Below are 26,616 nucleotides of genomic sequence, written 5' to 3'. Positions count from 1 at the left end.
CCTCCAACTGATGAATGTCCACAATACTAATAACCTCCACTGTTATAAGGTAAATATTCTTAACATTTACTCTATAATCACATATAAAATGTGTATTGCTTATGCAATAAGTTCAACTTTAAATGATAGAAGCATATTTCTAATGATGAAGATTCAGTTGTAATCTGAAACAAGTTCAATAAAAAACTGATTTTGTACTATTCACATTCAGGATATCCTTTTTCCCTCCTCTTCCTTAAGTCACAAACTAAAACATTTTTTTTCAGCCCTAAATTGATCAATCCAAAAACATTTATCACAGCAGTGAGTCAGTTATTTTAATTATGTGCATGACACTGATCATAAAATATCCCTTATTTTAACATTTATTAATTAATTTTTTCTTATCTGCAGGAAATGCATGTCTTGACTATTTTTTAAAGCTAAACCTTCCACTTGTTCTATTGGTCTAATTTTTCTCAAAGAACCTTGCTCTATCAAATAACCCCTTTCCTCTCATCTTTGGTCTGTCTCTCTGTACATACTCCCATTATTCTGTTTACCAACGGGTTCAGATTTTGCCTGTTCTCCCTACCCAACCCCCACCCCCCAAAAAAGAAAAAACAACCCATTCCCCTCTAGGCCCTTATGTAGGGCAGTAATTCCCATCACTCTCTTACCTTGATTACCACATTTCTCTGGAAAGAGTTTTCCACCAGCTTCCTTGGAACTGTAGGTTTTGCAGGGATACCTCAGGAACCATGAGAGGGAAGGAAGGTGAACAGCCCCCACCCACAGAGCTACTCACATTTGTTTATGTTAATTTTCACGAGATTGTATGTTTTCTTAAGAAGCCTGAAAACAATGCATTTAAACTTAGTACATTCTTCATTCCTCTCTCGTCATCACTTTGTTGTATTGTTAGCTGTCGTTCAGTTTGTCCTCAACTCATGGCTACCCCATGCTCAATGGAGCAGACCATTGTGACCCATGGGCTTTTCATTGGCTGATTTTTCAAAAGCAAATTGTCATGTCTTTCTTCCTAGTCTGTCTTAGCCTGGAAGCTCCACTGAAACGTGTCCTGCATCATAGCAAGACACAAGCGTCCACTGACAGATGGGTGGTGACTGTGCATGAGGTACCTTGGCTGGAAATCAAACCTGGCTCTCCCACATGGGAGGCAAGAATTCTACTACTGAACCACCGTTGTCCCTTGTCATTGCTTAACCCTTAAAAACCCTGTGTTCCCCAACTAACATTCCACTGAAATGTTATTAATTTTCATTCATTCGTAAATAAGTCACTGTGGAGTCCCCACTGTGTTCCAGGCACACTAGTGGCAGGGATGTGGTGGTGAGCAAAAATGCTCCCAAAGCCCCTTATCAGTGACCTCCTAATTACTAAATCCAACAATGTCTTTCAGTCTTCTACTTGCTCCACCTTTCTGCTGAGAGTATAGCAGTGAACGTGAGACAAGGTCCCCGTCCTCATGGAGTTTATGTTCTAGAGAGTGAGAGCTCAAATGCAAATACAATTAAATTGTGGTAAGTGCTATCGAGAAGTGAAATAGGGCAATAGGATAGTGTGACTTGTTAGGGTGCAGTATACTTCACATGGGATGGTCAGGGAAGGCCGCTCTGAGGAAGAGACATTTGAGACTTGAATGATGAGAGGGACAAATAGCTGCATGTACTGCTTGCTAAGCAAGGAGAGCTACGCTTGTAGAACATGGTCTTTCTGAACAAAGAAAACTGCTGATCTTATATGGGTTTTAGGAAACACAGAGTTGAAGGATTAGTGGACTTCCAGAAGCATTTAGGGATTGACTGAGCTCTCATTGTGGAAGTGTGGTTAACATTGTGAGGCTGTTGCTGATTGGCATGATTTAGAAGCTTGGTGGAGAAGTGAGGTTATTGATGCCAAGTTGTCATTGATTGGTTCTGGTAGTTACTTGTTACTGTGGTCAAAGAATGGTCATTTCTTTTCTAGAATCTGGAGTTATGGCAGACCATCATATGGAGATGTACTACTCAGATTCAACTTCAAGAGAGTTCTAGCTGCACAGCTGTGAGAGGAGTGGTTAGCTGGCAGTCTCCAGTGTTACTTTCTTCAAGGTATATCTCAGATTGCGAGATAAGAACACACTATTCTCAGGGAGTACCTGGCCAATGACCGGGCAAGGTGGTGGTAGCTGACTGCATGCTTTCTTTCAGGCAGCTTCCAGCCAGCCACTGAGCAGAGTGGTAGTGCAAGGACCTAGCCATTTCTGCCCAGCTTAGGACTCCAAATAAGCAGCTTTTGCTCTGGATCTCCCTGGTGGGCTGCCAGAGACTTAGATATGTACTGCAGTCTGATGGCTCCCCTGCCCAGTCCTGCCTTGCCTTTTTCCTTTCTGAGGTGTAACTTCACCAACACTTTTTTGAACTCTTAAACTCCATCTCAGTATCAAACTGGCACAATTGGTATCAGAGTGGTCCCAGAACATAGGTGATATGACTAGCCAGGTCACTCTCTGCCTGGCTGGTAATGAGGCCCCCATCCCTGGTGGGTAGGTGGTACACAGACAGCCCCTAGTGCAAGGAGGCTGTGTAATTTTAAAACTTTAGATGGAATGGTATAATGGTGGAGGGAAAAGCAATGGTTGGTGGATGACTCAGGTGTTTCAAATGTGGTGTGTGTGTGTGTGTCGGGGATGACAAATACAAGGATAATAGAACTGAATAGTTGTTACTAAGTTGTATTGATGTCCTGCAAGTAGATCATGAAAACCTGAGGTCAGTTAACAAAGAATTTAAAACTAAGTACGAGAGTCAGAGTCGCTTTGGTTTACTTGCCAAGAAGTCCTCATCTCACGCAGCAGGCAAGCAGGAAAAGCTGGAGGTCAAGCACAGGAGTTGATGGCAATAGTGGCTGAATGCCATGAATGCTCAACCAAACCAGGTCTGTTATGTGACAGTCAGGGACAAACCAGGTGCAATGATCTGATGAACATTTTTAAAAGCTTATTTTGTGGGAAGTTACTACTTAAGGGTATGGAGCCCTAGTGGCAAAATGGTTACACACTGGGCTGCAAAATGAAAGATTGGCTGTTCGAACCCACCCGTTGGCTCTATGGGAGAAAGATCTTGTGATCTGCTTTTGTAAAGATTATAGCCTAGGAAACCCTATGGGGCAGTTCTGCTCTGTCACATGGGGTCATTATGAGCCAGAATTGACTCGATGACACCTAACAACAGCATTGCTTAAGGTGAACTGAATTTTCTGCTAAGGGTGATGAATAAAATTTCAAAAAGGATAGTGATGATGGTTGCATAACATGGTGAATGGAATTAGTGTCACTGAATTGTACACATAAAAATGGTTGAAATGGCAAATGTTTTGTTATATATATTCTACTACAATTTTAAAAAAAGCTTATTTTGTATGCTGAGTGGAGAGTGGCTAAAGATGGCACAGTAAATGCAGGGAGACCAGTTGGGAGGCGTTTGCAGTAGTCTTTGAACCTAGGTGGTAGCAGTGGAACTTGTAACAAAGGATTGGATTTGAGATATATTTTGGCAGTATGTCTGACATGACTTATGGTTTATATGTGGGATGAAAAGAGGCCACAAGGACGACCCTAGATTTGGGGCCTGAGCAACTATGTGAATGGTAGTGCCATTTACTGGTATGGCAAAGATTTGGAGAGAAATAGAGTTTGCATATGAGTCAGAATTGACTCGACAGCAGTGGGTTTGGTTTTGGGTAGGAGCCCTGCTAGTGCAATGTCTAAGCACTTGGCTGCTAGCCAAAAGGTTGGTGGTTTGAACCCACCCAGCAGCTCCATAGGGAAAAAGACCTGGTGATCTGCTTCCATAAAGATTATAGCCACATGGGGTCTGTCACAGGGGATCGCTATCAGTTGGAATTGATAGCATCCAACAACAGGGTTTGGATATCTTTAGTTTGAAACATCTCTAAGTGCAGATTTTGAGTAGGCAGTTGGTATACTAACCTGGAGGTCATGGAGGAAGTCAAGGCAGGATATATTTGGGAGTTATCAGTATATGTTTAATGCTGTGGGACTGGATGAGGTCACCAAGGGAGAGAGTATAGCTTGAGAAATACCAAACCCTGTCACATCTCCTTAAAAACCTTCATTATTTCCCAATACTACAAAACAAAACCCAAATTCCTTGGGGTCTTATCCCAGGCCCTCTACATTCTTGCCCTAGACTACCTTTCATCTCACGTCCCAGTGTGTTTTTCTAGAGATAATCTATTTTAGCTACTTAAGCCCGCTGCCGTCGAGTCGATTCTGACTCATAGCGACCCTATAGAACAGAGTAGAACTGCCCCATAGGGTTTCCAAGGAGTGGCTGGTGGATTCCAGCTGCTGACCTTTTGGTTAGCAGCCATAGCACTTAACCACCGTGACACCAAGGCCCCAATTTTAGCTACTTAGCTGCCTCTAAACACTTTGTCTCTATGCCTTTGCTCTTGTTATCCTGTTTGGAATGCCTTTCTTCTGCCATCTTTCTCAGCTTAGTTAAATCCTCATCTGTAAAGTTTTAGCTGAGATCCACTGCAGCCAATCTCTACCCCATCTCTCTAGTCAGAAGCAATGGCATTCTCCTCTGAGAATTATCCCTCAACTGGTGAGTGAGTGAAAAGTGACTCACCCACTAGGTTTGGAGGTAAACAGCCCAAGGCTGGTGCAGCCCAAAGCTGGGGACTCTAGATGTTATGGATGGACTCAGCTCCTTTCTTCTCCGCCATCCTTAACATGTGACTTCTAGCCTCATTGATGCCTCAAAGGCTGTCAGATGGCTGTTCCTCCTCCAGCCTCCTATGCATTCTATGGTGGAAGAAGAGAAAAGAAGCCAAAAGAGAAGGGGATGACACCCACATAAGGAAAGGAACTTTCCTGGAAATTCTCAGACTACTGTCTAAGTTTCACTGGCCAAAACTGTGTTACATGGCCTTCTTGACTATAGAGGGAGGCTGTGAGATACAGTATTTTGATTGGGTTGTGTGTCAGGGATTCAGTTGTGTCCCCCCAAAAGATATGTTAAAGCCCTAACCCCTGGTACCTGTGATGTGACCTAGCTTGGAAATAGGGTCTTTGAAGAGGCTATCAGTTAAGTGATGGAATCAACTCAATGGCAGTGGTGTTGGTTTAGTTTATCTCTTAACATAAGGTCATACTGGAGTAGGGTGGGTCCTAATCCAATGAGTGGTGTCCTTGTAAAACAGAAGAGATATGGATAGAAGGAGAACATCCACTTACCACGGCAAGCCAAGGAATGCCAAGGGCTATCAGAAGAAACGGTCTTCCACTAGAGCCTTCAGAGAGAGGATGGCTCAACTGAGTCCCTGATTTCAAACTCCTAGCTTCCAGAACCCCCACATGTCTGCAGTTTGTCGTACTGTGGGTGCTTGCATATTGCTGTGATGCTGAAAGCTATGCCACTGGTATTCAGATAGCAGCAGGGTTACCCGTGGCGGACAGGTATCAGCTGAGCTTCCAGACTAAGACAGACTAGGAAGAAGGACCCAGCAGTCTACTTCTGAAAAGAATTAGCCAGTGAAAACCTTATGAATATAAGCAGAACATAGTCTGATATAGTGCCAGAAAAGGAGCCCCGCAGGTTGGAAGGCACTCAGAAGACGACTGGGGAAAAGCCGCCTCGTCAAAGTAGAGTCGACCTTAATGACGTGGATGGAGTCAAGCTTTCGGGACCTTCATTTGCTGATGTGGCACAGTCAAAATGAGAAGAAACAGAATACTGAATATACTATGGACTCCCCCGAAACAAACCTGTCTTGGAAGAAGTACAGCCGGAATATTCTTTAGAAGCGAGGATGGCAAGACTTCATCTCACGTACTTTGGACAATTAATCAGGAGGGACTAGTCCCTGGAGAAGGACATCATGCTTGGTAAAGTGGAGGGTCAGCAAAAAAGAGGCAGACCCTCAAATGAGGTGGACTGACACAGTGGCTACAACAGCGGGCTCAAGTATAACGATTGTGAGGATGGCACAGGACCGGGCAGTGTTTCTATTGTGCGTAGGGTTGCTGAGTCAGAATGGACTCAACAGCACCTAACGACACCAGGAAATTAATACAGTCACATTGCCACCCTGAACCAATTTCAGACGCCCCACTGGTAAAGGAGAATGTATGTTGGGTGGAATCCCAGCAGGGTGTGCCACAGAGCTGAGTGTTCTTCCTTTACATCTAGTCTGACACTAAGAACTACATTTTGCAGGACAGTTAATTATTTGTGTGTCTTTTTCACTAGGTTTGAAGCCCCTTAATGGTAGCTGATCCATAATTTTCTATCTTTGGAGTCCCTTGTCCTCACCTAGCACAGGGGAGGTATTTACTAAATGATATTTTTCATTGCTAAACAAACGACTACAGATTGCTTTAGCCATGGTTCTTTGAATAAAGGTGAGCCTATGTGGAAGGTAGTTTAGAGTAGCTCACTGAAAGAAACAATACTACAGTAACTGAATAGCTTATTATAGGAAAAAGGACCTCAAGAATCAGGTTCATGTTTTTCTGAAGGACCCTTCCCACCCCCACCCCCAACCATATTCTAATATCTTCCAAAGTAAATTATCTTGTTTGCACATTTAATGATGGAACCTCAGCAACATAAACAATTACTCACATGTAGGCTGAAAAAACATTGAGCCAAACCAAGAAAACCATTCCAGTGCTTCACCTGTCTTCCTAGGATGCCCATCACCATCTGTGGGTGTGGAATGAGATCTAGACCCAGAAGTAACTCCCTTTTTTCCTTTATCATTGTGATTTCCCAAAAATTATACCATCAACCCCACAGAAGATGCAATCACCATTTTCCATAAATAGTAGGACAGAAGTTGAGATGCTTTATGCTTTCCAACTGATACACCAAATGGTCACTGGTTTCTCTCCCAACTCTTAGAAAAGATAAGATGGAAATAATTAAGCTCTGGGATTTCTATTTATGATTCTTTGGCATTTAAATTCTCAGGGTATAAGACAGGATGTCGTCTACCTTTATCAGGTTTTTTTAATACAATATTGTCCACTAACAGAAGTGGGCTCTCCCAGAGGAATAAAATAATAAAGCTAAAGATAGCCTATGTTTCAGGGATGAGTCTAGACCCTTGTTTCCCTCTGTTTCATCCATGCCTGTGAAGAGTTCTCACTCTCTCCACATATCGCATCATCTGAACCATCAGTCAATATATGATTTGTATTTTATCCAGAAGTTCACAGGACATTGTTTAGGCCTGTTTTCCTGATCGTCCATTTCAAGTGCACCATCCAGTGTTGTTCTGTCTCCTCCGTGTGCCCCCACCTCCCACAGGCACCTTCCAGTCTTCACAGCGGTTCTACTTGTATCCAGCAAAGAACTCAACAATCCGGGCCAAGAAGACCTCTCATTCAAAACGCTTGTGACAAACAAAAAGAAATAAGTTTCCAATATTTTCTTGACAAGTGTTTTATTCAAAGCAAGTTTAAAGTGTAGTAATTTTTTTCTTAAAAAAAGGGGTGGGATATTTTATGGCATTTCATATTTAAAAAATCATAGCATTTTTCTAAAATTTAGAAGGTAAGATCCTTGTGCCCAATGTAGCAGACAATTGCTCCTAATGACAAAAAGCCTTTCTGCCTTTGGCTAAATGTCAGGTATTGTTTTCTAGTTGTGTGTGTGGGGGGGAAAGTTTTGTTTTGTTTTTCCGGAGAAAGGAAGGAGTCTTAATTCTTTAGGTTTGTTTTTTCCTCAAAGACCCTTCTAAAATGGGTATTTAAAGTTTTATTATATAAATCTTATGATGACATGAGCTGTGTAGTCCAGCTTTTAGATGATTATTTTCATACCAAAACAGACTGCAATTGGCAGCTGCCTTTTATTTAGGCAAAGAGTCACAGTATTGTCATCATAAAAAAAAAAAACCATACCCATTGCCGTTGAGTTGATTCCGACTCATAGCAACCCTATAGGACAGAGTAGAACTGCCCCATAGGGTTTCCAAGGAGCGGCTGATGGATTCAAACTGCTGACCTTTTGGTTAGTAGCCAGGCTCTTAACCACTGCGCCACCAGAGCTCCATTGTCATCATAGGTCCTTCTAAAGAAAACAAGAAGTGAGGGCTCTGCTTTTACTTAACTAACAAATAAAGGAGTCTAAGTGCAGGGAGGAATCCTGGGGTGGTACAAAAGGGTAAGTAAGGTGCTTAGCTGCTAACTGAAAGGTTGGAGGTTCAAGTCTACCCAGAGGCACTTCAGGTGATCTACTTCCAAAAAACTATGGAGCGCAGTTTTACTCTGACAAACATGGAGCTGCTATGAGTTGGAATCTTCTCAATGGCAATGGTTAACTGGATTAAGTACAGGAGAGCTGTGATGGTGTGGGGGGTCACAAGAATTTTACTTTAAAATAAATACATACATTTCTACCATGTTTAAAAGTTGAAATTCTAATTGGAGAAGATGAAAAGGTAAGGAGCAAACTCTATAAGTAATATAAAAACACACAAACCAAATGATGCAAAAAATCCTTTTAATCTAAAAACTCATTTCCCAGGGCTAATTAATAGCCAAGCCCTGCCAATTTTTATCAAGTTTATTTGACTAACAACAGCTATCCAGCATTTTCTTCAGAGTAAGATAATATGTAATAGATTTTGATAAACCCTTGTAAATTAGGACATGATACTGCAGGCAGTTAAAGGAAAAATAGCCACAACTTTTTTCTTTGGTGTAACCAAAAGGATATCCAAAAGTTAGCAAATGCTGACGTTTCAAGTGATAAGAAATTGCCAAATGGAAGTTTCAACTTGGTAAAAACAGTTGTAAAAGGAAAAGCTCCACCCACAGTTCTGTAGTGCAAGTTTTCAAATTTCATTTTGAAAAATAATTTTATTTCATAAGCAGGAAACACATTCCAGCAGTGTATCACGTACTCCGCTCCCCCTCTCTCGTCTCTTCCTCCCCCTGCATGTACACACCATCATTTCAGTTCTCAAAGAAGGTCTCAGCTGCTACTCAAGGAGGAAATTCATTTAAAAATTACCCACATCTCTAAAAATCAGGTTGAAAGTTGCGCGTATGTGGCTGCACAGCAGCAGGCACCAGTCCCAGCGTTGCCATTACCACATGTTATGTCATTTTTACAAAAAAGAAACAAAGTCTTTTTTCCCCAGAAAAAAGTACCTGAACCAGTTAGCCCCTTACCAACTTCTTTGTGTTAACCATGACGTGTCTCACCTCAAAAGCACTTGTGTATATACCCATGTGTTCTGGGCAGAAAGAACCAGCAACTCTACCACCTCTCTCTCAGGAGTGGTCCTCACCCTTCTTATGGAACCCACTAATTTCCATAAGCATAATACTTTTAAAGCAATTACCACCTAGTCCTTTACTCTAGCTGGCTTAACTCTTTCTTTTCCCTATTTCTGTACATGCTGCTTGTGAGTGTATTTTTTTTTTTAAATAAAAACCTTTTAAAAAATGCACACACTCACACATACACACATCTAGCATTTAGCAAAAAAATCTTCCCCAGGAAGCACTTCCAGAAGTTAAGCTTCTACTTTCTTTTAAGCCCCAGGGCAAGTGCCAAGTGAGTCTGAATACGCCCTCCCTTATTCTGCTGGGCTGGCCGGCTCAGGCCCACCGCACAAAGGCTGAGGGGCTCCAGGTCCAGCCAGTGACCGGTACCTAGCAGGGCTGCCGCGAGGGATGTATTGCTCATCTCCCCCAACAACACCCGGGAGAGTCAAATCCTTGGTCCTAACTCTCTTCCCGCAGAGGACCTCCACACTGTCCTAATGGATTCCTGCCCTCTGTGCGGGCCCTCCCGTCTGCAGGGTCAGCAGGAGCCTTTGCCCGCAGGGACGCGGCAGCCTCCTCGCCCCGGAGCAGGCTGCCCTCGTCCATGTCGCTCCTGGCCATTCCATCCAGCGAACCTCCCCTCGCAGCTCCCAGAGCCCTGCGAGCTCTGCTGTCCACAGGCTCCGCAGCCTCCTCGCCCCGGAGCAGGCTGCCCTCGTCCATGTCACTCCTGGCCATTCCATCCAGCGAACCTCCCCTCGCAGCTCCTAGAGCCCTGCGAGCTCTGCTGTCCACAGGCTCCACAGCTTCCCCTTCGCCCTCCGAGATGACGGTCATAGGGCTGCTCTGGATTCGGTTCCGCATGCTATACCTGCTGCTGGCGGCAGAGGGCGGCGTGCGACTGCGCCCGTACCTGGGACCAGAGAAAGACAGACTCCGAGGCATCAAGCCTTCGCTCTTGGCCCATTCCTCCTGGGCCCTTCGGTTCTTGCTTGGGGAACAGCTTGACGGGCTCTCAGGGGTGTCTGCAGAGGACTCCGACTTTGATCTGTGGAATCTAGGGTCTGTGTTCTTCAGCATTTCGGCGGCTGACATGCGGGCACTCGTATCTGAGCGACTCCCCTTTTTCAGCAGTAGCGCCTTGAAGTTGTCACTGCTGGTGCTGCTCTTCCGGACACTTCTCTGAATGGATCCCACCTGCTTCGGGGAGGTCAGGTTGGGAGCAGCACCGGTGGGGGTCACTGGGGGTGAGGGAGAATGGTTTCGGGAGTGATCCTCATCTGAATCTTTACGGCCAAGGACTTTCCTTTTGGACCTGAGATGTAAAACAACCATGAAGATAAAGGTTAATTCCCATCCGGCAGCCACAGTCAACCTACTTTTCTCCTCCTGCATATTCAAGTCACTATCAACTTAAGATTGACTTCTTTTTTTTTTTTTTAACATGGAAAATTTCAAACACATGCACAGAAAGAGTAGTTTATTGTATTACTATGTAAATCCATGACCCAGTTATGATAATCATTAACTTATGGGCTTAACTTATTCTTTCATCTCCACTTCCACTGGCTTATTTTGAAACCAATCTTCAGATAGCATATTAAATGTACTTCGGATAGGACATTTCCAAAGTTTTTAACAAATGCCATTTTTCATTTAACTCTCCTACCCTGAACTGCTGCTATATTGAACATTCTGAGCGAATTTCATGGTATTGACCATCTTCTCTTTCTCCTCCTTCTCTTGTTTGGTGCTAGCACCTGAACTGGCTGAACAGACAAGCCACCTCCCAGAACATACTAAAATATGCTCCCACCTCAGGTTCTAGAACAACTCTACGGCTTTGCATTCATTCTCATTCTGGAGCATGATATAAACCAGTCTTCCTGAGCTCTTACAAGACCATATGTCAACTTCTAGAAATCGAGTTTTCCGGAAAACAAGAATGAACCTTCTGTGCCAGGTCCTATTTCATGACTAACTTCAGAGAACCTTAAACTGATCAAGAAAATGTGAGGAGTAGGGTAGAGCATGAGAGAGGAGGGGCTTATCAGGGAAAGTAAAATGTTTCCTGTGGTTATTTCTTGCTCTCAGTCTCTAAGAAAGAGCCTCCCTATTCAATGTGCTTGCTACTGCTAGCAGAACAGAGAGATTAAAGCAGACGAGCCATGGCCCCTTGCTGGTCTCTTGATTTCAATAACTTAGTGAGCATGTAATTGCTTAGGTAACTGCAGGTGGACCTTGCTTTAAGGAAACTCAGTACAGTTAATGAAATAAAGATGTTCGTATGTATATCACTCTTCCTGCTGTAAAATTCTAGAATATCTTGCAAGGAAATCTGAGAGTATTTAAGAGCTGAAACCGAACACTGCCACCTTCTAGCTGTGTGACGTCAGACAAGTTACTCATCTGTGCTGCACCTCAGTTTTCACACTTGTAAAATGGGGATGATAATATCAGCCTCATGAGTTTGTGGGGATTAAATGAGATAAAGAACATGGCATCTGGAGTCACAGAAACACAGGAAAACCCACTGCTAAAGCTTCCTTGTTATGTGACCCTGGGAAAATTGAATTTTCTGATTCTGTTTGCTATCTGGAAAAAGGGAATCACAGTATATACCAAACAGTTTATAAGTAAAGAAAACAGCAATAATAGCTGTAAAGTGACAGGCATAGAGTCAGTGCTTAGTAAACTGAATGTCATTTAGGGAAATCTCATTTTTTCTTCCTGCCACCAGGCCAAGGCATGGATAGGTGCATGTTGGCTATCCCGAGCTCAGTGCCCCCAGGGTCTTCTCCCTGCTTCCAGAAAAAGATGAGCCACTAAAGCAGAGCGAAGGGAATGGTAAGGACCCAGTGCCGAGGCTGAAGGGTGGCCAGAACTGACGTGGTACCAGCAACGGACAGGCCTGGCACCCTTTGATACTGGAGAACCTGGCCTATGATCCTTTGGTTCGACAGTCCTGCTTAATAGTTGACAAAAGCAGCACATTGGTATAAGTTAATGACCAACTGACAAAAAACACAGAAATAATAAAATCTCAGAATTCTAGAGCTGGAAAGGACTTTAGAAATGGTCTAGTCCAACCACTTGGGGTTTCAGAGAAGGTTACTGAGGTCCAGAGGGTACAGTACCACAGCTTGCAAGAAAGAGAACTAGGATTTAATGGAGTATCTACTTATACCACATGGCCTCACAACTTTTACTGCTTTCTCCTCAAAAGCAGCTCTGCTCGTCTTATTCTTTCAAGATACTGGTTTGTGGTTTAATTTTTTACTTGGTTTTTAAATGGTGAGGGGGCTCTGAGAGCCATAAAATAAGCCACAGCTAGATTTCATCAAAGTGATGTAGTTTAGTTGTAGATTTAGAGTGATTACAAGACAGGGATTTTATAAGAGCACTGTTGTTTCTCAAGAGCAGAGACCTCTTAAAAGGAAAATTAATCTAAATATATAAATTTTATATGTATACACTACAAAAAAATGGCTATAAAAAGTGCTTAAACAGTTAACACTGTCTTAACTAATTACTTCAATAAATATAAAAACTTCACACCTCAAATGGTGTTCTACATTTTCCATCTGGCTTTAAATCTGAAGTGAATTAATTTGCATTATAAAATTTGAAAGCTATGTTTCAATTTAGATATTCTTTATTTAAAATTATGAGCTTAGGTGCTGAAGGACATGAAAATAAAGCTCTAAAAATCATAGACTTTAGATGGATTTTTATTATGTTGGCTAATCAAATCAGCCAACGAAAACCCTAAGGATCACAATGGTCCAAACCACAACCAATCATAGGAATGGCACAGGACCTGGTCGTGTTTTGTTCCGTTGTGTGCAGGGTCACCATGAGTCGATGGCCAACTCCACAGTAGCTAACAACAACAACATATTATCAATGCAAACACAGAAATTATCACATGTCCTCACTCTCTCTTTGCAATCCACACCCAAGGCCTATGGCATTTATTTCCAAGGCCAAGAAATACAGATGGGCTGATTTCTATATCTGCAGTAAATGCACTCTCTAGTAGGAAAAACCACAAATTTTTCGGTGTCTTAAGAAGGCACGCAAAACAAAGTACAGAAGAGACCTTTGGCATATTTTTAGGAAAAGCAGGTAGCAATTTGGCCACACAACTGTTGGGTTTCCTCACTGAGACCAAGTATTTAGTACACAGAGCAACCAGGCAACCCAGATCTCCTCTGGGGATTGCTATTATAAATATAGCTGCCTATATACTTAGCAACCCAAAGCATTCCACACTAAATGAAAGAGTCTGAGTCTTAAAGGAATTTTCTAACAGTTAAATTCCAGTTGGTTTCATTTAACTCAGAAAGTATTTATTGAGTGCTTATTGTATATCTAGCATGGTAAAAGTTGGAAACAACATCCTTAAAAACTTGTAGAAAAGCCACTGAAGTTGGTTTTCAAAGGATGCAGCATTTCTCGTTTCTCTGTTTTGAGATATAATGTGATAACTAGCTACCTTTTTCTTTCTAATGAGATCAAAGAAACCAGTCAGGAAATGTTAAAGGGGTAGCCTCTAGGTTCTACTGAAATATTACATTAATACTAGAGCTGAGAGGTAAAGAACATAATTCTTGACAAACTCCTTAGCTCACCAGCTCCCCCGACCCCAAATGACATGTCTATATGTTAACTGAGGAGCTCCAGGTCAAAATAGCAGGACACTTTCATTTCATGCAACAGTCTTTTCACTTAGCTCCCAAGACTTGGGAAAACAGTGTTGACACAGTTATTCACACAGAGAATTAATTGCTTTTATAGGTTGGGATGGTGCTGTTTCAGGAGGAAAAAGAGGGACCTTGATTCAGGGCAATGTAAGGTCTTGGCAGCGTAAAGGCATTTGTAAGAGTTGTCTGAAAATACTGTGGTAAAGAAGTCCAGAAGGAAGCAAAAGGCTTATATAGCATCATGGTTTAAAGCACCTGCACCTATATAATCTTACCAGTTTTTACAGTGCCATTGTTATAGGAGCACTCAGCTATTTAAACCGGAAAAATGATGCAACAAATAAAGCTTCCATGATAAATGATATTCAACCTTAAAACTGACCACATATAAAAAGAATAACAGTTCAGGCAGTTATTTTGAAAATTTTACCCTGTATATATATTTTTAAATGAACCATTTCTGATGTCAGTAGATGGCACTAGTGCTATATAAACCAAAACCAAACCAAACCTGCTGTCAGGTCCATTCTGACTCATAGTGACCCTGTAGGACAGAGTAGAACTGCCCCATAGGGTTTCCAAGGAATGGCTGGGTGTATTCAAACTGCCAACCTTTTGGTTAGCAGCTGAGCTCTTAACTACTGTACCACCAGGGCTCCAATGGTATACAGTAACGAGCAAATTTAATTTCTTTTGCTCCCGTCTAAAAAGAGATATTCTCTTTTATTTAAACTCTGAGGTAGCCAAAGAAATTACAATATAAAATCCTGATTTTTCTGTAAAGTTAAATAATAATAATAGAACACAGCAAACCCCACCCTGGACTGGACGGTGGACTGCTCTAAGCCAACTCGTATAAATACTTTGTCACATGATGGACACATTGTGTTTCTTGCCAGTAGGAATGGTGCCTACCAGAAGGCGTCACATGAGCCTCTGTCCCGAACGTCATAATAAAAATCAATGGAGCAAAGTAAAACAGAAACTGGAGACAGAAAAGGAATACAAATAAAGAAAATACATGAAAAAATCATCAGTAAAGGTAAAGAATCATAATTGGGTGACAGAAGAAACATTCTGGAAAAAAAAAATCAAGGAACAACCATTTGGGAAGGGGAGTTATTAAGCAGATTCAAATCAGAGGGAGGAGTCCGGGGTACCTGTGAATAGCTGCAAAGAGGTCTTCTGTGGTCCTGGGTCTGCTGGGGGCCATCACCTCATCACTCCCTTCTTCCTTGAGGAAGTCGCAGGCCTCTGAGGACGAACCCGCTGCATCTGTCTCCAGCACCCCAGCTAAACAGAGAAGCAAACGTGCAAACTCGATGCATAAGGCACCTGAGTGTCAGCCGAACTCGTCACATACTCTTCCCTGCCATTCCCATCAGTGAGAACCCAGGAGGTGTGTGTGTTGGGGGCGGGGGTGGTGGTCTGTAGTTCAGTATCTTGTAAGGATGGGGGTGGGGTAGGGGGAAGCGACACTAGGCAAACTCACTTTTTTCTGGTAAAGCATCAAACTCATGCTGAATCTCTTTTAAATTTTCTTCTGACCTTTCTTTGCTGCTCTTCAGATGGGAGATTACAGATTGCTACTTAATATCCAGCATGCTGCAGACCACCCCTATTTTCTGCCATTCTATAACTCCTTTCTTTAGCCTACTGCTTGGATCTTGATTTTTTAAAAAATTTATAAAATGCAAAGTTGCTAACCTAACATGTGAGGCAGCGCAGGAAACCCACATACTTTTAGCTTAAACTGAATCTCATCGGATCTACTTCGGCTCCATGTGTGAACATTCAACAGCCGGAGCTGCCTCAGCCACGTATGGCCAGAGAGGAACAAGAGAGCAAAACCCAAACTTACCCCCTGCATCCTCCTGAGACAGGCGTCGCTCCTCACTGCCCACACCATCCGCGCCGCTCTCTGTGCCGCTGCCTTCATCGGAGGTGCTGGGCTCTTCCTGCTTGGGGGCTGGCGAGGCATTGGGCTGTACCATGGGGGCATCGGCTTCCCCTCTGTCAAGGGACACAGATCCTGCAGCTCCTCCCTCAAGAAGTGAGCTGTCCGAGTCCAGCTCATCAGAACCGGGTGTGGCTGCAGAACTCTCTTTTGCCTCCTTGCTGTGCACAGAGTCCACCTCTCCCCTTGCCGGGCTGGGTGTGTCTCTGAAGGCTTCACTCACGTTCGCTGTGTGCTCCGCTCTGAAATCTCTCTGAGGAGGTGGCACCACAAGGAACAGTTTGGGCTTCTTTGAAATAGGAGGCGGCTTCCTGCTGGGTGAGGAGCCATGTGGCTCCGTTGGCAAACCGGGCTGCTCCTGGACCAGCGCAGTCTTGAGGCCAGACTGCGCCTTTGCGCTCTGCGTAGTGGCCCCGGCTGCCACCTCAACATCCGTCCCTGGAAATGAAGCTCCAGAGGTCTGGGTCGGCTGTGCTCCATCTCTGCGGCTCTGAAGGCCGACACGCTCACCTGCACTGTCGTGGTGACCCTGACTCGCGCTCTTGGCAGGAGCTGGAAGCAAGTCCTTTGCGGAAGCAGTCTGGCTTTTACTCTCCATTTCATTTATGCTATTTTGGGATTTCAGGAAAGCAGATGGCTTAAAATGATACTGTGGAACAACCAGAGTTGATTTTTCCTGAGATATTCTTTCAGGTAACAGTGATCCCTCAGTTCCTGAGTTCTTTTTCACCGGCCTCAACTGTACCATCTGTAATGCTTCGGTGGTTATTACGGGCATAGGTGGTCTAGTGCGCTCCTCCTTGTTATAAGGCTGTTTAAAGGCATCACAGGAGGAGCCTGGCTGGTTAGATTGTTTGAAAGAAGGCCTGGTGCCTTTCATCAATTTGGGATCAAGAGGTGGGGCAGGTGGTGGAACTGAAGAAGGTAAGAAAGGTGGAGGAGATGGAAAGGAAGCGGATGGATCTGGAGGAACGCGGCTAAGTGACGTTGGGGGAGGAGGAAAGCATGCCTCAGTTGCGGAACAGAATGGAGCTAAAACTTCCAGTGGCGGAGGGGGTAAGATGGGAGAGTGAGGCAGAGGAGAGCTCCCCGAGGAATCTGCTAGAGGAGGGGGAGGAGGCAGAAAAGGAGACTTATCAGCAGGACACGGAGATGGAAGAGAAGGAGGAAGAGCCACCGATAAATCCAGTTTCTTCATAGTTCCACTTCCTTCAGTAGAAGTATTAGAAGAAAGAGACGTTGAAGATGAAGAAATGGATACTGAGGATATCAGAGAGGACTTCCTTTCTGGCACCTTGGGCTTGGCCTTCCCCTTCCCATTTGCTGGTGACACTGACTTCAAAAACACAGACACAGGGGTAAGGGCTGTGGGTGTATTGGACTGGCTGGAGTACCCACTGGATGGAGAAGTGACTCTGTGTGACTTTTCTGGGGACGTGATCTTTGGTTTGACTGAACTACCAGGCACTTGAGGCATTGTAGCCCTAGACCCATCTTGGATGTGGCGAACTGGCCCGTTTCCAGCTGCTGCCCCACTGCTGGCGGAACACGCCCCTCCCGGGTTCCCCGGGTCTTCTTGCACACCCGTGTAATCAATGTAATAACCCCAAGGGTCCGTGTACTCTGACTTGAGGCTGCTCGTGTCGCTCTGCGACGGTGTGACCCCACACAGGGAGTACACGTTGGGGGTGGTGGCCGAAGTCATGCTGCTGCTGGCACTGACCGTGCTCTGGCTGCGGGAGCGGGGCAGCCAGGGCTCTTCAAAGTCACTGCAGGGGCTCTGCGAGGGTGAGCTGCCCTCCTTGCACTGGAGGTTCAGCTGCAGCGAGTGCTGGAGCGTGGCAATCAGGCTCTCATTTAGCACCTGCCCGTTAGACTGGACGCCCTTCTTGGGAATCCTTCGGAGGGAGTCAGTCCGAGAGGGTGGCAGTGGAGGCTTCTTTGCTTTCTTCAAAGAGATGCTTCGAGAAAGGGATTTATCCTGGTAATTTGGCCCATCTGCTTGGTTTTTCTGAGCTCTTCCATCAAAAACATTGATCACACTATGTCTGGGGTTCTCAAAGCCATCCCTGCTATTGCACAGATTCCGCGATCCGTGTCCAGAGCCTGTGTGCACAGGTGTGTAGTAGCCGTTGTGGTCCACTGAGCACAGGGACCTGGTCTCCTCTTTGTCTGATGTTTGGTCTAAGCTGCAGCTGCTCAGGTTACTGACAGAAGTGGAGTAACCAGGTGCTGCAAACCGTGTTTTCTGTGGGGAAGCCCTCCCATTACCTGAGGCTTGATATTCCCAGGGCTCCATGCTGCTGTGCATTCTGCCTCCTGAATAACTCGACTCACTCTTGCCGTCCACTTCCTGGGGATGGCTTGGGAAGCTCAGGTTGTTTCTACAATCATATGCCCCAGCTTGGGACCCATTCTCTCTATTTGCTGGGGTACTTAGAGAGCCCATTGAGTCACAGTGGGACAACAGCGTGGTGGCATCAGGGGAACTGGTATCTAAGGCGGCCTGTGAAAGGATGGTGGAGTGACTCTTATCCCAGTGGCCACTGGAAGACTGATGACCTTCTTTTATAGCATGCCTGGAGAGGCGATGGTCTCTGGGTCTTACCTTTGCATACGATGAGCTGTCCAGTGGCCCTGAACTCCGAGCAGTGTGAATAACAATCACTTCTGAAGAGGAAGAGAGTGTGGCGTTCGGGATGATGCTGGTGGAGTAGGTCGCGTGAGGAGACACCATGCATGCTGGGCTGGTTCCGTTTTCACCCTCGAAGTGCCTCAGCTCCTGAGATTTGGGCCTGAGAAGTGTCCCAGTCCTCGAGGTACCTCCCATGTGTCCTAAGGTCTCATCTACCTGTGGATGACCCCTTTGGTAGGAGAAAGTGCCGTCTGTGTCTTCTGCAGGGCCCAGGGCACCCAGCCTTGACTCGAGGAGCTGCACATTTGCCCTTGCTCCAGAGCGTGGAAGACTGTGGAAACCAGCATCGCTGCTGAGGCGAGAAGGGAACACAATGCCTGCAGAGTCGCTCAGCACAGACATGTTCCCAGAGGAGCCTGAGAGATGACTCATCTGGGCGGCAATGCCTTGTCCCTTTTGTGCCCTGATTCTTCTCATTGAAGGTGGAACGACTTTCACTTCTTCGGTCTGGCAGCTGGAGTCCCTGGTTTCGGAGCGCTGCCCTGCAAACCGAAGGCTGTCAAGCCTTTCTAGTGTAGAATGGTGGTCTGGGGTATACATCGAGTGACCCCCAACATCCTCTTGGCCAGTGCCCGATGCTGGAGATAAAGTAGAAAAAGGCTTGTTATCTGAAAATAAAAACCATACTCTCTCTCCCTTCTGACTCTATTTAAAAAAAAAAAAAAACTTTTCTACTTGACCTGGTTTTTCTCCTGTAAGCAATAAAATGGGTTTAAATGGCTCCTGATAGCTCCTAAAATAAAAACCCTTATTATGAATTTCATGTACTTCTCAATTTGTATTTCAAATCCTATAGGTGGAATTCTCAGGCACTGCCTTTGAGATCAAGGCCCCTGAGTGCCCTGTGGAGGGTAGACTTTTCACCTAACTGCCTTTCTGTATGACTTCAAAGTAGCCTTTTACCCACCGGGATGAGGACCTACTCTCTCGCCCTGACTGCAGGAAGTATCCGTCAAGCACTGACTTTCTTTCCCAACGGCAAGCGAATGTGGTAGTTGAACAATAGGGCTATAAGATTTCTTTTATGAGGGATATTGGCATAAAATGGTGCTAATTACATTAATTTTTTATGTAGGAAGAAACTCCTAAGAAAAAGAAAAATGATTTACAGGCCCATCTGTGTTTCAAATATGTCATTATCCATCTTAAGCCATTATCATCTGTCTGTTGGTGACATTCAACATTCAACAGCAATCTGTTGTGTTCTGGTGGAGGAAAAGCAGCAGGACCTGATCTAGTGAACATTTCCTCAGATGATGGCTGTTTGTTTCTTGGAGCTTTACCACCACACAGAGAGTAGTGTGTTAAAAAATGAAGCACGAAGAACAAAGAGGGAAGTGGATGAGAAAAGACACTAAGTGTAGATAAACATTAAGAGTTCGAGCTACCCAGGAAAGAACAGAAGCTTTAAGGGGGAAAAAAAAAAATTATGAAGCCAAGAAGTTTTCCAGTGTTACTGGGGGGTGGGGGGATGGGCGGGGATTGACCCATTCATAGTAATTATAAGGACAAATTAAACCTTTACAAATAGTAGCAAAAAAAACATACTTTCCTCTACGTTGTTTTCATCCAAAAAGGACCTGAAGTATGTCAGGCATGGGCTTCGCCAAGTAATGCTAGTTGAGCACCCGTCTGCGCCACTGTGCAGCTAGACAAGGACACTAGGAGTGATGGGGCCTGAGGTCTTCCTCTTTTCCTCCTCACATAAATTAACCATTGTGTGGGACATGCCCCTGACTGGCTATAAAGCCGCTTGCTCATTCAAACAGCAAAGAATACTATTAAAATGGTGGCAATGCATTTATATCAACAGTAGAGGAAAAAGGCTCCCTAGCATAAAGACCTTTCCTTCATCCTGATTTGGAAGAATCATTTTTATTACTGGATCTTCACCAAAGATATATTTGGATATATTTCCTCCCCCTACCATCTGCCAATACAACTCACTGAACACACACATACAAACTCACGCGCGCACAAATGCATGCACACACACAATGTTCTCTCCTCAGAAAGAGGGGAAGTGGGCAAAAGGGCAGAAGCAGAAGAAAACTCCACTTTGAGGAAAGAAATTTAAAGGTGAAAGTTTTAGCCATTTGGTATTTTAGAAGATGAGAAGTTGACTTGTATGGTTTTATTAGCTTGTACAAGTTAAATGCCAAACATTCAAGATACCTTATTTCATCCAACAATGGGTTTTAGTTTCTTTTCTTTCAAAACTGAAGTGGTTTTTATATCGGTTAATGATAGATTTTTAATTGTCTTTGAATGCTATAAAGTCATAATACTTTCAAGTAACATTTCTGAATGTGAAACCATTCTGAAAAACAGCAATGTAATTCTCTCTCTCTTTTTTTTAAGCCTTTTACCACCTACAGCCGAGTATAAGGAGTCCTAGTGGCACAATAGTTAAGCACTCGGCTGCTAACCAAAAGGCTGGCGGTTCAAACCCACCAGCCACTCTGGGAGAAAGATGTAGCAGTCTGCTTCTGTAAGATTACAGCCAAGGAAACTCTAAGCGGCAGTTCTACTCTGTCATATAGGGTAGCTATGAGTCATGATCCACTCAATGGCACACAACAACAACACAGAGAAGTATAATTTTCTTATTAAGATAATGTGTCTTCTAAACATCTTCAAAACTATATGAAAAACAACTCATACATCATTTATCATAAACCAGTTGCCGTCTAGTTGATCCCGACTCATAGCAACCCTATAGGACTGCCTGATAGGGTTTCCAAGATCTGAACTGCCAACGTTTTGGTTAGCAGCCAAACTCGTAACTATCATTTATCATAGGGACCAGCAAAATTCTATTTTCCGAACACATCCTCCAATATTTTCACAGTATAAAAAGTTTCTAATAATACAGGAATCAGATGAATGCTATATGGACTATGGTTAAAGAACAAAATATATGGACTACGGTTAAAGAAGAGCACTGGTGGTGTACTGGTTAAAAGCTTGGCTGCTAACCAAAAGGCTGGCAGTTTGAATCCACCAAGCTGCTCCTTGGAAACCCTATGGGAGTTCTACTCTGTCCTATAGGGTCGCTGTGAATGGGAATCAACTCAATGGCAACGGGTTTGGTTTTTGGTTTTGTTTTGTTTTTTTTAATAGTTATAGTTAAAAAACAGGAAAGCAAACTGCAGACTCATGCAGACCACTCAGGTGCTACTAAAAATATTGACGGGGTTTATCTGATTTTAAAACATAATATAAAGAAACAATTATGTAACAATTATATAATACAAGGGATTTCCCATTAAAAAATAAATAAATATAATTAAGATGAACAAAATCTACAAGTTAGCTTACTAAAGGTATAGTATATGAGTGTTTAAAAAGTCTCGTCAGGTCTTCAGTAATGTTCTTGGTGTGAACTATCAGAAATTATTCAAAACATTACTCTAGAAATTCCTTTAAATAAGGCCTTTTCTGCTTGGGGAAGATATAAGGAGACAAGTTCCAGGAGTACTCAAATGATTAGGTAGCCAAATAAAATACTATATACCAAGAAAACAATCCTAATCTGAGTCTAAAGGATTATACCTCACAACATGATGTTCAAATACATTTCTGCCTAGTTTTAAGACAATAAGATTTAAGAACAAGTTTGAAATACTGTCCCATTCATGTAAATGAAGGCAATAAGTTATAAATAAAAGTTATCAGATATGCACTGGAAGTAAACAGCAGGGATCATACCTTAATTTCAAAACATTAAATAATTATTTAAGGATTTCTAAGTAAAAAACTGCATATAATTGAACATAACATAAGCCTGTAATTCATGGAAGCACCTCTGTTTGGTCAGATTTTTAAAAATCCAAAGCATCTAGCACTGTGGGGAGTATTTAGCAGACATGGGTGCATTTTCCTCGAGTGCCTTTCTTTCAGATAGTCATTTCCTTTTTAATCTCATTTGTTTCACTCAGCTGTTATTTCCCTATGCTTTATATCCAGAAGAAGACTAATTATCAAAGAAAATATGAAGTATCTATTTTTGATAATCAGTTAGGTAATATAAGGCTTCTAAACCAGACTTTCTGTAAGTACAAAGTATCGAGAGAAAGGGCAAGGACAACCAGAAGTCTGGAAGTGAATAGCACAAATATATGATTTCTTTGCTAAATGAAATTATATTCAAATGTTATTCTCCCTCATTCTATCCACCAATCCTCCAACTAACCTATCTATAAAACTACAGTCATTGTCTAGTTGTCTGTATTTTTAACTAGCTCTAACTAGATACAGGTGTCTCATTGACCTCTAGCTGTGATCCAGGGCATGACATCCACTGTGAACTACCTCACGCCTGGTAACAGTAACTACGTATGATGTGGGGAAAGGTATTTTCCTTCGTCCAGCATTAGTGGTAGTTCTTCAGTTAGTTAATGTCACATGAAAAAGAGAAATGAATGTGGGCTCCAGGGACTCAATCACTGATTTTAAAAATATTAAAATTACAAAGATTCAATTAACCTGGCTGGCCAAATCATTCCAATAAGATCAAAGAAGCAACTGAGTTACTGGCTACATACTGATTAGTTCAGAGATAAAAAGGATAACATTCTTAACTCTCAAGTTCTAGAATTTCTAGAGAAATGTGGGCTTCAGGGGCTTATTAAAAATATTAAAATCACAGAAGATAAGATTAACCTGGCTGGCCAGATCACCCCAATAAGATCAAATAAGTAACTGAGTTACTGGATACATACTGGTTGGTTCAGTGATAAAAGTAAAAAATACTTATAGAATACTTACATTATGTATATATATCTCACATACTTTGGACATGTTATCGGTAGGGAGCAGTCCCTGGAGAAGGACCTCATGCTTGGTAAAGTAGAGGGTCAACAAAAAGGAGGAAGACCTTCAGCGAGATGGACTATGGCTACAACAACGGGCTCAAGCATAACGATTGTGTGGATGGCACAGGACCAGGCAGTGTTTCGTTCTGTTGTACATAGGGTCGCTATGAGCTGGAAGCGACTCAATGGCACCTAACAACAACATTTTTACCTGGGGGCCAATCTATCCTTATCCTTGCAGTACAAAACCATCCCAAGCCTATCTATCTTGGCCAGAGGGCCACTTAAAGTGTAGCCTACCCCAAACCATCAATCCTGTTAACTTTCAAAGGGACTCAGCTACCTATCCTTACAGTCAGTCACTCCTTTAGGTTAAGGCAAATCTCCTTAAAGACCAGTTAAAATATAAATCTTACCTGAGTGCTATAATAAATGAATCTATTAAATATGTATTGAATATATTAGTACAGATTAATTTCTCAAATTAGTTAGCTGTCACCTAAAGGAGGAAAAAAAAATGTTGGAAACAATGGGACACAGCCAGGTAAGTTTTGAGGTGAGGGAGGAGGCTACACGGGTGTCCTTAGCGCACAGGTTTAGGGAAGGTGTCTGGAGACCTTGTGCAGCCAAAGGAGGGCTGGCCCACTAAAAGGCAGCAACGCATGGCACATGAACCAGACAGAGTTCACAAATCCTGTGGATGCATCTTGCCTGTGTTTCTAATAAACCCTTACATTATGGGATAAAGCAAGCACCTGTATGTCATCTGGATCACTGGAGCTTTTGAAGCAGGCACAAGGCAAAGCATTGGTATTCTTTTCTGATTGTTGCTGTACTACTGAAAGCAAAGTATATATACTGTAGAATTTGATGTCAGTAAGAGAAAATGCCCTCCCTAATACAAGGTATTTAAGCCGGGATGTGTGGAAGGGGGACACATAGGAACAAGGTCTCTAGCACCTGCAAGCTGAAATGCTGCCTCTCAAGGTGCTATAACAGATATGTCACTATTGTTAGGATAAAGTGGTTTTGACTAAAAGACTAATAGCCAACTTCAGAAATAATGATCCTGAGTTTCATGGTTAAAAAAAACAGCTGCTGTGAGTTGATTCCAACTCATGGCAACCCTATGCACTGTAGAGAAGAACTGTGCGCCATAGGTTTTCATGGCTGTGACCTTTTTGGAAACAGATTGCCGGGCCTTTCTTCCAAGGTGCTTCAGTGTTGGTTCAAACCGCCAACTTTCTGGTTGGTAGTTGAGCGCTTAACTGCTTCTGCCAGGGATTCCACGTTCCACGGTTACATAGCTTCAAAAGTGAATAAAAAAATACCAGGTAGCTACCTGGTATTCTCTATACAGAGTTAAGTTGATTGGTTGACCAAAAAGGCAAATTTCAAGACAGGTGGTATTATACAATAATTAAAACTGTGATTACATTTACAGTAGTACCAAGTACTAAGTGCTTCATGTGTATAAATTCACGTAATCCTCAAACAGTCCTATGAGGTAGGTTCTACTGACACCATCACTCTCATTTTTCAAGTGAGGAAAGAGGCTCAGAGAGGTGAAGAAACCTGCCCAAAGTCACCCAGAGAGTGAGTGGCAGAGTCAGGATGATGCAAACCTAAGCTGTCTGGCACCAGAGTCCCTGCCCCTGACCCACTAAGCCACATGGCCTCTGCAGACATTCCCGACGGACTCCCTAAAGAAGCGGGGAGAGGAAGTTAATACAGAAAGTATAGAAAGAGGAGAGTGAAAGAACTGCCCAAAGCACTGATGAAATTAAGAAACAAAAGGAGAAGTGAAAACTGAACAACCCTTTACACCAGACCCCCAAGTTTTTGTTTTCCATTTTTATTACAGGTTTAAAATTACTGAATCAAAAAGCTCTGAGGTTGTTTCATCGGAAATACATGAAGGCAACATCTAACATAAATGCAATGAGTATTTCCTATTATACTGACATTTATTAATAATCCTAGACCGCTGTTTCTCTGATGACAAAATGCCACCAGCATTGTCAGTATAACTGGTGAAGTCCAACTTCATCATCTGAAGTCCTAGAATGAGTTTTCAGTTTCTTGGAAAATTAAGATCTAAATGAAAAATAAATTTAATTGCAGAAATACCCAATGTTTGAGGTACAGAGTGATGATGACATTAACTATAAATTTCTATCATCCCAGTTTAGAGTTTTCATACAAGCTCTTTCCCCTACTTTCTCTCCCAAATTCAATAAATCATCTGCATGGGGTGTTAAGATTTGTACCCCATGCCTCATTCAGGAAAGAAGCTGACCCTTTAGGGCAATCGACGGCTATCAGAATGTATTGATTTTATAAGCACCATAAATGAGGTTAGCATAGTAATGCCAGGCAGCAATGAAGGGCAACAGAATACAGTTCTGATGAGCCATACCTAGCTCCTTCTGTATGTTGTCAGGGACTCCTGTAATAGTCTTTCTCCTTTTGACTTTCTTCGGTCGTCTTACCAGAGTGTCTGTGTAAATTAGAGACCGCCGAAGGCTGGCCTGGCGATCGAAATTCTCCCCTAATGTAGAGTAGCAGAACAAGCAAAGCAATGTTACTTTCAAGCAAGCTGACACCATGCACTTTCTTCCAGAAGCTTGTTGTAAAATGATAAGAAGGTATTAATAATGATGTTAGCCAGTCATATGATGATGGATGCTGAAGGGCAAAAAAGGAAAGAAAGCACATTAGCATCATAAGGCTGTTTTCCAGTTTCTACTATGTGTATGTCCTTCCCAAGGCAGCCCCTTAATCTCATTTCAAATAAGTCAGAGTAGCAGGTGCAAATTTGTTAATAACACACTGGAAGAGTGATTCTGTGTTATTTAAAAAACAGATGATTGTGGCAGTGTTTCACACAGGTCCTCTGTTCACAGAATACCTCCTTACATCAGTGTGTATACAGTGATGGCAATGAATATATTTGATTCATGTCATTCTACAGAGACCAATATAACAACTTGTTCTATGTGATGAAACAAATAACTAAATCAAGAGTTCTGGGATGAAGAGCCTTTTCTTTCAATCAAGGAGGCTGACAATTTGGATAGACTGTGGATATTTTTATGGTGTGAAAAATACCTATAATGAAAAAAAGCCTTATAATGATAAAGTAC

The 26,616-nt window shown here is 43.0% G+C and overlaps 1 protein-coding gene across 2 annotated transcripts in view; it reads right to left on the bottom strand.

Annotated features, from left to right (window-relative positions):
• Positions 1–8,061: 8,061 nt before the first annotated feature.
• Positions 8,062–26,616, bottom strand: part of NHSL1 (NHS like 1) — a 168,929-nt gene continuing 150,374 nt past the window's right edge. The window contains exons 5-10 of one of the 2 annotated variants that reach the window (XM_004368880.2): positions 25,890–26,021; positions 16,389–19,231; positions 15,863–16,313; positions 15,162–15,294; positions 10,048–10,610; positions 8,062–9,930 (exon numbers count right to left, since the gene is read on the bottom strand). In XM_004368880.2, coding sequence (XP_004368937.1) covers positions 9,755–9,930; positions 10,048–10,610; positions 15,162–15,294; positions 15,863–16,313; positions 16,389–19,231; positions 25,890–26,021 — 4,298 coding nt within the window. In that variant the 3' untranslated portion in view covers positions 8,062–9,754. The remainder of the gene's footprint in view (positions 9,931–10,047; positions 10,611–15,161; positions 15,295–15,862; positions 16,314–16,388; positions 19,232–25,889; positions 26,022–26,616) is intronic. The other variant, XM_004368879.2, reaches the window with a different exon arrangement.

The sequence above is a fragment of the Trichechus manatus genome, unplaced genomic scaffold (assembly GCF_000243295.1).
Source record: "Trichechus manatus latirostris isolate Lorelei unplaced genomic scaffold, TriManLat1.0 scaffold00002, whole genome shotgun sequence".
NCBI classification, from domain to species: Eukaryota; Metazoa; Chordata; class Mammalia; order Sirenia; family Trichechidae; genus Trichechus; species Trichechus manatus.
This window is presented reverse-complemented; position numbering and strand designations above follow the sequence as displayed.